The following is a 13,046-nucleotide window of genomic DNA, read 5'->3' as shown; positions in this document are numbered from 1 at the left end:
GTGTGTGTGTGTGTGTGTGTGTGTGTGTGTGTGATTGCGCTTCATTTACCCCGACGGCATCGGTGGTTGCTCACAATTTCAATCACTGGTTTGTCTAGTCCACACTCGCTTATTGACATGATGCCGCCGTATAGCTAGATTATTGCTGAGCGCAGCACACATAAACGCTCACGCACGCACACGCACACACAGACCAAGAAATAGATTTCGATATTGTTACATGCATAATATCAAGGGCTTATAAAGTACATATGATAAGTCAATAAATAAGCCAGCTTGACTGAACACTGATCACGGATGTTACGCTCTTCGCCAAACTACAACACGTTCCAACCCTTAACGCACTGTATGTCCTGTTCCAGATGGCACCTGGGGTTCTGCAAGTGGGAGTGCACACCAACGTACAGAGGGTTTGACACGTTCTTCGGCTACTACAACGCACAGGAGGGCTACTTCAACCACAGCTTAGGCAAGTACACAACTACGTGCACTACAAACCCCGACGTGAGAATACATCCCCAGGAACCTCTGCTTGTCGTAAGAGGCGATTTTATTGATGAGTCGTCAGGCACCTGGATGATACCGGACAAGCGTATCCTGCTTCATTGGTGCTCACAATATCAATCACTGAATTGGCGCTTCGTGAGTGAGTGAGTGAGTTGGGTTTAACGCCGCTTTTAACAGTATTCCAGTCATATCGCGGCGTGTCAGCTTAATGTGGGAGGAAAGCCCGAAGTGATGCAGGTCTCAGTCTTTTACCTCTTCGGTGAAACCCACGAGCATGGGTATGGTGCTGACAAACCTAGAAACATAATTGGGGCGAACCGGGATTCGATCCAACAATCATAGGTTTCTGGCGTGCCCAAGGGACGCAACTCTGCACAGCGAATCGCGGCGCCTTAGACGACTGGGGCACCCGTGCCCACGAATTGGCGCTTCGAGACTCGATTATTATTTACAGGCCGTCGTCATAAAGTTGAAATATCGCTGAGTGGGCATATAACACCAAACAACCAACACATAAACTACAAGGCTGATGATGCAGTAATCACACCTGTTCATCATAGGGCTCAATGTGTAGATGCAACATTTAAAAACTATGTTCATATTTATAATTTGTTTTTGTTCATTTGTTTGTTTACAGGTGGCTATTTAGACTACAGAGACAACAAACTTCCTGCTTGGGACTACAAAGGAGAATATTCAGCTGTAACTTATTTTTGTTATTTTTGTTTCATGACAGCAAACACACCTATTACAAAACATAAACGTTTATTTTTACCAAATGCCTATCTCTGTACAGAAAAACACCAAATAGCATACAAGAACCTGGCTTACCCATAACCTGAAGGGATCGGTGAAGAATAGGTCTTCAGCAAGCCATTCTTGTCGTAAAAGGCGACTATGCGTGTCGTAAGAGACGGGATCAGGTGGTCAGGCTCACTGACTTGGTTGATGCATGTCATCGTATCCCAATTGCGTAGATCGATGCTCATGATGTCTATCACTGGATTGTCGGACTTGATTTTTTTTACAAACCGCTGTCATATAGCTGAAATATTGCTGAGTGCGGCATTGAACAACACACAAACATAACCTGAAGGAACATTAACAAACTGAAGCACCTAACAAAGATAACTTGAGCGATTAAGAATTTGTTCAAGGGGTAGTTGTTCTACTCAGTAGGATACAGTAAACTACGGTTATAACGAACTCAAAGGGACTACTAATTTTAGTTCGTTATAACCGTAGTTCGTTATAAGAACATATACAGCATGACTACAGCAAGTAGTCGGGGCCAAAAAGTAAGTTCGTTATATCCGTAAGTTCGTTATAAGCGTGGTCGTTATAACCGTAGTTTACTGTAGTTTGTAAATTTCCAACGTTTCGAAAGTTGACGCATTTCTGCACAAATCTGAGGCGCCACACTTCCCTCAGGTGTTGTTTGGTTCGGTTTTATATCGTTTCTTGATTTATCAGAACTATACCCCTGCTCGTGAATTTCACCAAAGGGGCAAACGTCTAAGGTCTGCATCACTTTGAGCTTTCCAAGGCGTGTCAGAAACCTATGATTGTGGGTTCGAATCCCGGTTCGCCCCAATTATGTTTCTAGGTTTGTCAGCAAAATACCCGTGGTCGTGGGTTTCACCGATGTGGTAAACGTCTGAGAACTGCATCACTTCGGGCTTTCCTCCCACATTAATCTGACACGCCGTGATATAACTGAAATACGGTTCAAAGCGGCATTAAACCCAACTCACTCACTTCAGGCGAACCACAAACAATTCCCTGTATGCGCACATACATCTTTAAACCGCTATATATTGGAATTCCAGGTTAAAATTGATCCCAGTAACATTTGCTTATTCCAAGAGGCCACTTACAGGATCAGAATCGTGAAGATCCGGGGTAGAATAGGTCTTCAGCAACCCATGCTTGCCGTAAAAGGTGACTATGCTTGTCGTAAGAGGCGACTCACGGGACTGGGTGGTCAGGCTTGCTGACTTGGTTGATGCATGTCATCGCATCCCAATTGCGTGGACCGATGCTCATGATGTCAATCACTGGATTGTCTGGTCCAGACTCGCTTAGTTACAGACCGCGGTCATATAGCTGGAGTATTTCGGAGTGTGGCGTTAAACAACAAACAACAACAACAACAACTTAAAGGATCGGGTGTCCAGACTCGGTGACTTGGCTGATCCTCCCTTGCAAACAGAACGTATTGTAGGAGAACTAGATTGTCGCCTTTCCACCAAGAATCACCTGTGGAGAATCCGAACAAGAATGGTCCCCAGTAACCTGTGCCGAACGTAAGTTTATTTTGTATTTTGTTATTTGACGCCTGAATCAGCAATATTCCAGCTATATGACGGCGATCTGTAAAAAGATCCAGTGTGACCAGACAATCCAGTGATTGACATCATGAGCATCGATCTACGCATTTGGGATACGATGACATGCATCAACCAAGTCAACGAGCCTCCCGTTAGTCGTGTTTTACAAGCATGGGTTGCCGAAGACCAGTTCTAACCCGGATCTTCACGAGGTCTGGTCGTAAGATGCAACTTCAATGAGTGTTTTGTTTGTTTGTTTGTTTGTTGTTTAACGCCGCACTCAGCAGTATTCCAGCTATATGACGGCGGTCTGTAAAATTATCGAGTCTGGACCAGACAATCCAGTGATTGACATCATGAGCATCGATCCACGCAATTGGGATCGATGACATGTATCAACCAAGTCAGCGAGCCTGACCACCCGATCCCGTTGGTCGCCTTTTACGACAAGCATAGTCACCTTTTATGGCAAGTATGGGTTGCTGAAGACCTATTCTACCCCGGCGTCTTCACGGGTCTGCGACTTAGTGGATCGGGTGGTGACATGGTTTGTTGCGTTTCATCGTACCCCGGCGGCGTGATCGTGGCTCATAATAACAACCACTTGATAAATCGAGTGACTGATAGTGTAATCTACTATTACAAGAAACAAATTGCCGTCACTGCATGCCTGTGTTTCAGTATACATTCGCCCAGAAAGCTGTTGACATCATCCACCAACACAATGTCTCCCAGCCGCTGTTTATGTACCTGCCCTATCAGAGCGTACACGATCCAATGGAGGTAGGGTCACCTTTCAAACTATGGAACTGTGTGTGTTTTGTTACAAAAAGAAACGTACATATTTTCATGTACATAAGCAATATATGACAAACATTCATTGACTGTTTTGTTTACACGTTTCTGAAGGCTACAATAGAATATAACTTCCAAATCTAGAATGCTACCATTTTCATTTATATGACAGTTATTTTGAGCATAAGCCCATCGGTATATGAACATCTTTGAATCTAGTATACTATTTGTGTTTAGTTGCAGACATAACGTACATACTATGCGCAATTTATTTGTAATATATTTGACAATTTCATTCAATGATTCATTTCCGAAGGAAACAAATGATTGCTACCCCATCACTGAATATGACAGTTATCTGGAGCATTAAGCACTTAGCCTCGTGACAACGTTCTCGTTCTATTTAGGTTCCCGTAGAGTACTTCAACATGTACCCTAATGTGATGAACCAAGGTCGCAGGACGTACTCAGGTATTTTAGTATCCTTTAAATTGTAGTTCCACATTCATCCACCAGGGGCGGTCGGGTAGCCTGGTGGTTAAAGCGTTCCCTCGTCACGCGGAGACCCGGGTTCGATTCCCGACATGGGTACAATGTGTGAAGCCCATTTCTGGTGTCCCCCGCCGTGATATTGCTGGAATATTGCTAAAAGCGGCGTAAAACCATACTCACTCACTCACTCACCCACCAGCATGATATCATGACGTAACCAAACAGTTGCAGCTAGCTATATATATGTTCTACATTTCCATTTAAAGTTGGCAAAAACATTATGGATAACAACGTCGTTATTACACTGTAATAGCGACCTTTTGGTGTAAACATCCTAATACTCTTATCACGCAATACTGAATAATGAACTTGGTACTGCATTTTATATATGAAGGGGGTGGGGGGCACGGGTGCCCCAGTCGTCTAAGGCGCCGCGATTCGCTGTGCAGAGTTGCGTCCCTTGGGCACGCCAGAAACCTTTGATTGTGGGTTCGAATCCCGGTTCGCCCTGATTATGTTTCTAGGTTTGTCAGCACCATACCCGTGCTCGTGGGTTTCAGCGAAGTGGTAAACGTCTGAGACCTGCATCACTTCGGGCTTTCCTCCCACATTAAGCTGACACGCCGCGATATAACTGGAATACTGTTAAAAGTGGCGTTAAACCCAACTCACTCACTCACTATATGTGAGGGATTAACGGTAACAGCTGTTATCCTACATGGGAGGGATAACATGAGTAGGTGAACCATAACAACATAAGGATACTATTGTAACATCATTATGGACAGAGAACATACATCGAGGAAACCAATAGAACCAGCATGGTATGCATTACACACGTGACAGTAATAATCTGTTAACGAATGCTATTTACTACCTGCAAATCATATATTGTTTAGGTAATGACATGGCTTCTCTCTAGGAATGGTGACGGCCCTCGACGATGCAGTTGGGAACGTGACAATGGCACTTAAAAAGAAGGGCCTGTTTGAAAACACACTCATTCTCTTTACCGCTGACGTAAGGAACGTCATCTTCCTCTGTGACTGAACATTATAAATAAAGACAAATACATGGTCGAGAAAACCATCATAAATCCTCATGATAAGGACATCAAAAGAGTTTTATGGCGACGTAAGTTGGCCAAACATTAATAATAATGACGCGAATTTGATTTTTTCTCAGGTAAGGTTGAATTTTTATATTCTTTGTTTTGAAAACAATACTGACGAGGGAGTAACATTTCTTATTCCTTCCAACCAAGATTACCAGTAAACACAGCTGGGCACACATTGGACTCGGCCCTTTAATTCGATGTAATGGGTCAAGCATGAATTACACAGTCTCAGGGAATTTGGTAATAAAAATGACTGACGCAGGATTTGAAGTAACACGCCGATATCCGAGAAACATGTTGGTAGCCTTAACACGGGTATTATAAGTTACAGTTTGTACAGACCCATCTGATTTAATAACTTTGTTGCATGTTGTTATACCCCAATTATGTGTCACCCCAGAACGGCGGCCCTATAACAAGTTATGCCAACAACTGGCCTCTGAGAGGAGGCAAGCACACGATCTGGGAGGGGGGCACGAGGGGGGCATCCTTCATGTATGGCACCGGCTTGAAAAAAACAAAGACAACTTACAATGGGTTTGTACATGTTTTATCTGATCAGCAGACTTCAAATGTTGGAAATTTGTCATTTTTTTTAAGACGTCTGATGTTGATCTTAACGATTTCTTACCAGTTGACACTCAAAGATATATATGCCTAAAGAAGATCAATCTCATTAAAATCAGACCTCAGTTCTCGCTACCGCTAAACAAAGATCTGAAGACACCCCATTCACGTCTGAACGACCTTTCATCCGACCAATCAGAGCATCGCTTACCAGATTATGAAAATGACAGTCAGAATGTGATTTTTGATCATGCGGCCTCGAAAACTTTAACTCCGAACGATAGTTACGGGTTTAAGGACTGTATCCATACAATCTAGACCATCTGTTAGCCATTCCAGAATGTTCTTTTTGTTCAGGTTTCAAATTTGTAATCGATAATTTGTCAAAATACGTTTCGAAGCGTAGTCGCCAATTTGAATTAGTGCCGTAAAGCACGAGAAAGCTGCTTTCTGATTGGTCATTCCATTGGTCGGTCAAAGTTTGCGCAAGGTCGATCTGACGTGACCCGTAATGAGATGTCCTCAGATCTTTGTTTAGCGGTAGCGAGAACTGAGATCTGATTTTAATGAGATTGAAAGAAGATATAACAAATTTTAAAGAGCACCTGTGTTATTACAGAATGATGCATGCTGTAGACTGGAAGCCAACATTGGTGACAGCAGCTGGTGGCTCTCCTGGTAATAAAGATTGCCTGTTTGGAGAGCGTCTTACCCACCAATACATGTTTAAATTTCCTTGACACCGAATAAGTGCGCAGCCGTATTAGCCTTTTTAATACCCAATAATACTCTTTGTGTTGGTTAAACATGTAACGAGAAAAATGTAATTTCAGTTAAAATATTCAAACCCTTCTTACCAATTATAATATTACGTCATACAAAGGTCAGGACGTCATTTAACAGCTGAAAGATTTTTATAACAATATTGAATGCCACAATGCCGTTTCAGAATCAATGTCGAATAGTAAGACAATATAGTATAACACTATGTTTTCTAGAAATGTCAATTGACGGTATAAGTCACTGGGAATCGATCAGGAATGGGCTTCCTTCGTCAAGGACCGAGTTTATCTACAATCTTGACAACTTTGAGCCAGCAATTGAGGGACATGCTGGAATCAGGTAACTGAGTCTGATATAAGGTCACAGATAAGTTTTAACGACCTGATATATTTTGAGTTTATAAGTCATACTTTGTGGAATTAATTGGGTAAAAACTGAATCAATCACAAGAAACTAGCCAATACTCCTGGATACTGACCATTTTTTGGTTACAAATAGTTATAAACATTCGGACATGACAGGAAGTACTCATGCATGGAACCGACTTTTGGGATTTTTGTTTTCGAAAGGATATGTTTTCAGATTGTGCGTTAAAACCTACACTTTATTTTTCAGAACATCGAGCATGTCCATTGAACGTTGTTGTTGTTTTTTCTTTTTGTACCCCCAAAATCTGAATATATAATGGCCGACTCCTATGGGTTTTTTCACAGGGTTGGAGACTACAAGCTGATAATGGGCTACCCAGGTGGACCCGATGGCTGGCCCGAGCCTATGAACAGAACAGAGAGGGATATTTATATAACCACCATATATGTTGAAGGAGATAGTCCAGTTCATCTGTACAATATACGTGGTGGGTGAAGTAACTATATCTACATATTAAAAATCATACATATTTCAAAAGACTTGTCAAAATATAATTATAATGAAACTTTGCTTAATTGATGTTACAATTTAAGCATACAGATGCACCCATTCTGCACATTCAGTCATAATTAACTATCACACACTTCTCCATCTCAGACGATCCAACTGAGCATAACGACCTGGCACAGAAGATGCCGGACATTGTTAACAAACTAAAAGCCCGGATGGATGACTACCGGAAGCAGATGGTCCCCGCTGATTACCCTCCGCCTGATCCAGCTGCAAATCCAAAGAATTTTGGGAACGCATGGACACCAGGATGGTGCTGAGCTTACATCTACCCTTTTCGCGGTCACCTGGGTCCATTTGCACAAAGCGATCTTAGCGCTACAATTATTGTAAATCCTTAAGATCGCGATCTTAGGCTTCGGCTTCAATCGTCATCCACTTGCACAAAGCGATTGTAGGCTAAGATCATTGTAAGCTACAATCGAAAGTTACAATTGGACCGTCCAATCTTAAGACTTACGATCACCTTAGCGCTAAGATCACTTTGAGGAACGGGGCCCTGGTGTCATCAGTAATTTTCAGTGATCCATTCCTATAATTTTCATAACTATATTGCCGTTTAGGCAGATAATCGAGACTGGTTATTCTCTGGCGTTGACGTTTTGAACTAAGATGTCATTTCATATGTAGGAAACAAATTTGATTTGTGTAATAATGCGTCCATTGAAGTTAGTGGTGCGAAGGAATCCTTTGAACAATAAATTCATCGTCATAAGCAACAGTTTGTTTGATAAGGTTCAAAAGGAAGAGTACACGTATTGCATGTAAGACATTCTTTGGTGTACAAACAAATACACGTAACAATACTATAACGGTAACGCTATTTTTCAGAGCACTATCATTTGCAGAAGCCCGCGGTCTTCCATTAACTGGCCTACATGTTTCGTAGTCGAATTTAATAATAAGGATTGACTCTAGGATTGTTCGGTTCTTTGTCAATCCTTGAATAAATATTCGTCTTTGCTAATCAGTACAAACCATGATAAATTCCAGAATCTGTCCATGTTTATTTATCATGCAATGTTACATAGAAAACATATTACACTTTAGTACAAGTATTATTGTTATGTAATAATGTTTGCAGTGTACTATAAGCCTGTGGCTTCATGGGTACCGAAATAAATAAATATAATATAAGTTGTAATGTTTCACTTGATACCTTTACTAATGTGGGCGGTGGTGTAGCCTATTGGTCTAAGCGTGGGGGCAGTTGGGTAGCCTAGTGGTTAAAGCGTTCGCTCGTCACGCCGAAGACTCAGGTTCGATTCCAGACATGGGTACAATGTGTGAAGCCCATTTCTGGTGTTCCCTGCCGGGATATTGCTGGGATATTGCTAAAAGCGGCGTAAAACCATACTCACTCACTCACTCACTCACTCACTCACTCACACACTCACTCACTCTCGCGTACGTCTCGCCGATGACCCGGGTTCGATTCCCCCATTGGTAGAATGTGTTAAGTCCATTTCTTGTGATATTGCTGGAATATTGCTAAAAGCGGGTTCATTGTTAAAGAAACTACCCTCATGTATGGCAGAGAACCTGCAGGCGACAAGACACACACACACACACACACACACACACAACGCCATTCTCACTGGAACCACGCTGAGGTATGGCTGAAAATCTTTGTTTTAGCTGCAGATGACACGAGAGAGCTGCTCATGTGATGGATGATTGTGTGGCTTTAACTCAATATATCGAATGTATACAGTTGTTAACGGTTATCCTCCTTAAGTGTTCTATGCAGTCAATCGTAGAATGCTGATAGACTGATGTTTTCATTAGAACAGGTTTTTGTGTGATTTCATTACGTAATTTTGGACTGTATGAAAATGCAATTAACATGTAAAATCAGATACTTTGGTCAAAGCGACATAATAAAATATCACCATAAAATATGTCCTTCCTAAGCATTTGTAATAGTTTTCTGTTACATTAATTTTGCCTTTGTTAATAATGTTGTAACACAAAGGAAGGTGACTTTCCTTACATCAGCTATAAACAGAATTAACGTGTTTACAAATAAAAGCAACAACACCCTTTCCATCGTTAATAGAAATCTCCCATCACAAACACATGCAAAGGCAGTTGTTCACCTGAAAAAAACACGGGACCATATGGTACAAGTAGAAATAGGGAATTGCATCGGATATCATTTTCGTCAGTGATTCGTCAAATTTGGAAATGTCCTCCACATACCCTCTACCTTAAAACTTCTTAAAAGCTTTACTGAAGTTCCAGTGTCACTTCCAAACTGCACCATCAAAGAAGGAGTTAATAATTATCATTTAGAAGACAATCATACGGAAGCCTTTTAGGGCCATTTGGTTTTTTTAATTTATTTCGATACAAATTTCAAGATACTAAGTTGAAATTTCAAGATACAGAAGTTAAAATTTCAAGATATTAAGTTGAAATTTTAAGATAATAAGTTGAAATTTCAAGATAATAAATTTCTGTATCTTGAAATTTCAACTTAGTATCTTGAAATTTCAACTTCTGTATCTTGAAATTTCAACTTAGATTCTTGAAATTTCAACTTCTGTATCTTGAAATTTCAACTTCTGTATCTTGAAATTTCGACTTAGATTCTTGAAATTTCAACTTCTTTTTCTTGAAATTTCAAGGTAGTATCTTGAAATTTCAACTTCTGTATCTTAAAATTTCAAGGTAGTATCGGAATTTCTTTCCTTAAAAACAAATGGCCCTAAAAGGCTTCCGTACAAACAAGCTGGGCTTGAGATAGTCTAACTGCAGATTAGATACTTACTATTTATATTTTTAAACGATGGCTTTAGTGCAAATGTAAAAGTTGATGACCTGGTCGCATGTTCATTGTTATCCCACCTATCCCCAACAGCGATTTCACAACTGCTTGTTTTGCTTCACTTTCGTTAATCCCATCTAGTTATCTTCAAACCTTCATACTACACAGTGTAGACATATCAACCTGTTATATATGCTTATATGTATCTGAACTTCCATGAACCTATTCTCTATTTATCTCGAAAAGTAACCTAATCGTTAAAAACGTCCGATTCCCCATATGGGTAAAATGTGTGAAACCCAATTCTGGTGTCCCCAGCCATGATATTGCTAGAATATGGCTAAACGCGACAAGAAGTAGTCTTTAAGTAACGTATCGAGTAATGAAGTAGTTGTAAATAACAGTCCTCATGTTCTACGACATTCTGCCAAATCAAATAAACGCGACAAAACTCCAATGTAGGTGCAAACCCATGGAAGCACCTCTGGCTTCCGACCAATATGGCGGCGGTCACGTGATTTTATTAGATAGTTTATCAACGTAAATAATATACAACTCTTTTCTATCGGTGCCTTTTTAAAAAGTCATTCCGTTGCCGTTTTAATACATGTCATTTAGGAGTTTTTTCAATTCCAAATCTAGTCACACACACTGACGCATTGGGCAGAAAACGTCCTCTAAAGTTGACCAGTTTCCTGGCCGACTCTAACTGCAATTTGACAACGCAAAAGCGTCACTGTCAGCTGTCCCCGGACCAAGGCCAAAGACTTCAAGTACAAAGGTATGACGTCATCATCGCCAGTTCTGACGTCATACGTTTTAAGTCGTCAGGTTAAGCTGTAAGCTGGGCCCCGTCTCTAATATCACAATATACGGTAAGCTGGTTCCCGGCTCCCTATGCGCGTCGTCAACTTGCGCCTAGCTAGGAGCCGGTACAGGCCCAATTTCATTAAAATCAGATCTTAGTTCTCGCTAGCGGTAGCGAGAACTAAGATCTGATTTTAATGAGATTGGTACAGGCCAAAATAAAAAACACTCAGCGTGTTTATTTGACGTCACATCCGGTGATTTGCAAAAATGGCTACGCTAATGCCGATACAGGGGAGGGAGGGACACACCTGTGAAAACACCTGTGAAAAGCGTGTCATCTTGCGTTTGCTGTGGCGGGCAAAATCTGATGGCGGACAATTTTATAGAGTGGAAAATAGACAAACAAAATCAACTGACAACAGTCTCGCTAATCTTTTGGAGCGCTAAGGCAGATTAAAAGTGGTTCATGGGTTGAATTCTAAGTGAAGACAGAAAATATTTTAAAAAATTGTATTTCTGCAATTCGATGATTTTGTTTGCGTTTGTATATTCACATAAAACTAAAACAATTAGATCCTGCCCTCTAAATGGTTAAAAGAGCTGCATTGTTGACATATTTATTTACAAGAATTCACTTCTATATTTTGGAGCACCTTTAGAATACGGTACTGAATTCTAAAGGTAGGCCGAAGATTTTATAGATTTTCGGGCAACGAGGTCCATTTACACCTTGTCCAGAATGAAGGCTTACAAAATTCCTAAAAATGTTATGAAGTAGAGAAACTGACACAGGCTAATTTCCCCTTGGATGATAGAGGGACTTATATGTCCCTCCTCTTCAACCCTCACTTTGAAGTCGAATAAAATTCAAACTGCAGCAGTCACAGAGATACTTCACAGTTTTGAATACGGTGGGAAATTCCCTGTTTGGTCATGTCATCCACTGGCATTTTTGGCCAAGCAAAATTACTGAAAATGAGGTGCATAGTAAATGTCGACATTTTTTTTACACATTTCTAAATTACCACTCACGGCGTTATTTACAGCATGTTTTGAAATAATAAGTTCGGCTATTCACTCGGCGAAATGAATTTCAAAATAGCATAGCATCACCGGTATCTGTCTTTGATCAAATCCTCAATGATCATTCCAAAACGTCGCCGATAGCCTTAGAATCGTTTACTATAGTATGATTTGTAACACTTTGAAACGGAATGTCACCTTCATACTGCTGTCACTCTTGTACAACGTTGTACAAAGTTAGAAGTGATGACTGGGTGAATGAATAGAAACCATCCATTATAATTCTGCCCATGTGTTGAGTAATGGACTTATTTCGTTGGTATTAATAATTGTATTGCATTTGAATGTTGTTTAAAAATATATAGCTAGAAAATATCAACATCGGCCATGGTTAATTGCTATTCTATTCCAATTTCAATATTTTCAACAGAGGTTATATCATTTTAAACTTAATCATCCAATGAATATATTGCAACCACATACGAGTCGTACAACACATTTCTATTTTGTCAGAAGAGTCACATCATATTTATTACGAGTTATTCTTTATTCCTTAAATGGAACACCAACCCTCTTAAAAATAAACTTTTTCGACGTCATGGAATGGACAGACAAAGTTAGGAATATTTTCAATGCGACATTTATACTGTATGGGTGGCTCTACATATGTCGACATATATAAACTTCCTACATGCGTATCTCGTTCAAATACCTGAGAATATTTTATTCGCTCAAAGTTTTCTGACAAGTGTATAATAAATATTTTTCTCGCATAGCACAATTTGGGGGTGTATTCGAAAACCTGCGGAATGTTCATGCACAGAATACGCTAGACTATGTTTACTATCATTTCTCTTACATATCGATATCATGTACGTAAAATATATGAAGAAGATAATTTTGGAAATTTAAT

At 40.3% G+C, this 13,046-nt stretch overlaps 1 protein-coding gene across 1 annotated transcript in view; it reads left to right on the top strand.

The window, feature by feature from the left end:
* Positions 1–7,899, top strand: part of LOC125384203 (arylsulfatase B-like) — a 33,799-nt gene extending 25,900 nt beyond the window's left edge. Inside the window, exons 3-12 of the mRNA XM_048402727.1 lie at positions 363–469; positions 1,145–1,209; positions 3,519–3,620; positions 4,040–4,103; positions 5,047–5,144; positions 5,642–5,778; positions 6,428–6,486; positions 6,807–6,930; positions 7,305–7,447; positions 7,618–7,899. Coding sequence (XP_048258684.1) covers positions 363–469; positions 1,145–1,209; positions 3,519–3,620; positions 4,040–4,103; positions 5,047–5,144; positions 5,642–5,778; positions 6,428–6,486; positions 6,807–6,930; positions 7,305–7,447; positions 7,618–7,790 — 1,072 coding nt within the window. The 3' untranslated portion in view covers positions 7,791–7,899. The remainder of the gene's footprint in view (positions 1–362; positions 470–1,144; positions 1,210–3,518; positions 3,621–4,039; positions 4,104–5,046; positions 5,145–5,641; positions 5,779–6,427; positions 6,487–6,806; positions 6,931–7,304; positions 7,448–7,617) is intronic.
* Positions 7,900–13,046: the final 5,147 nt, after the last annotated feature.

This window comes from Haliotis rufescens, unplaced genomic scaffold (genome assembly GCF_023055435.1).
Source record: "Haliotis rufescens isolate VD_foot unplaced genomic scaffold, xgHalRufe1.0.p SCAF_29, whole genome shotgun sequence".
Taxonomy (NCBI): domain Eukaryota; kingdom Metazoa; phylum Mollusca; class Gastropoda; order Lepetellida; family Haliotidae; genus Haliotis; species Haliotis rufescens.
Note: the sequence above shows the minus strand (reverse complement) of the source record. Positions and strands in the feature narration are given on the sequence as shown.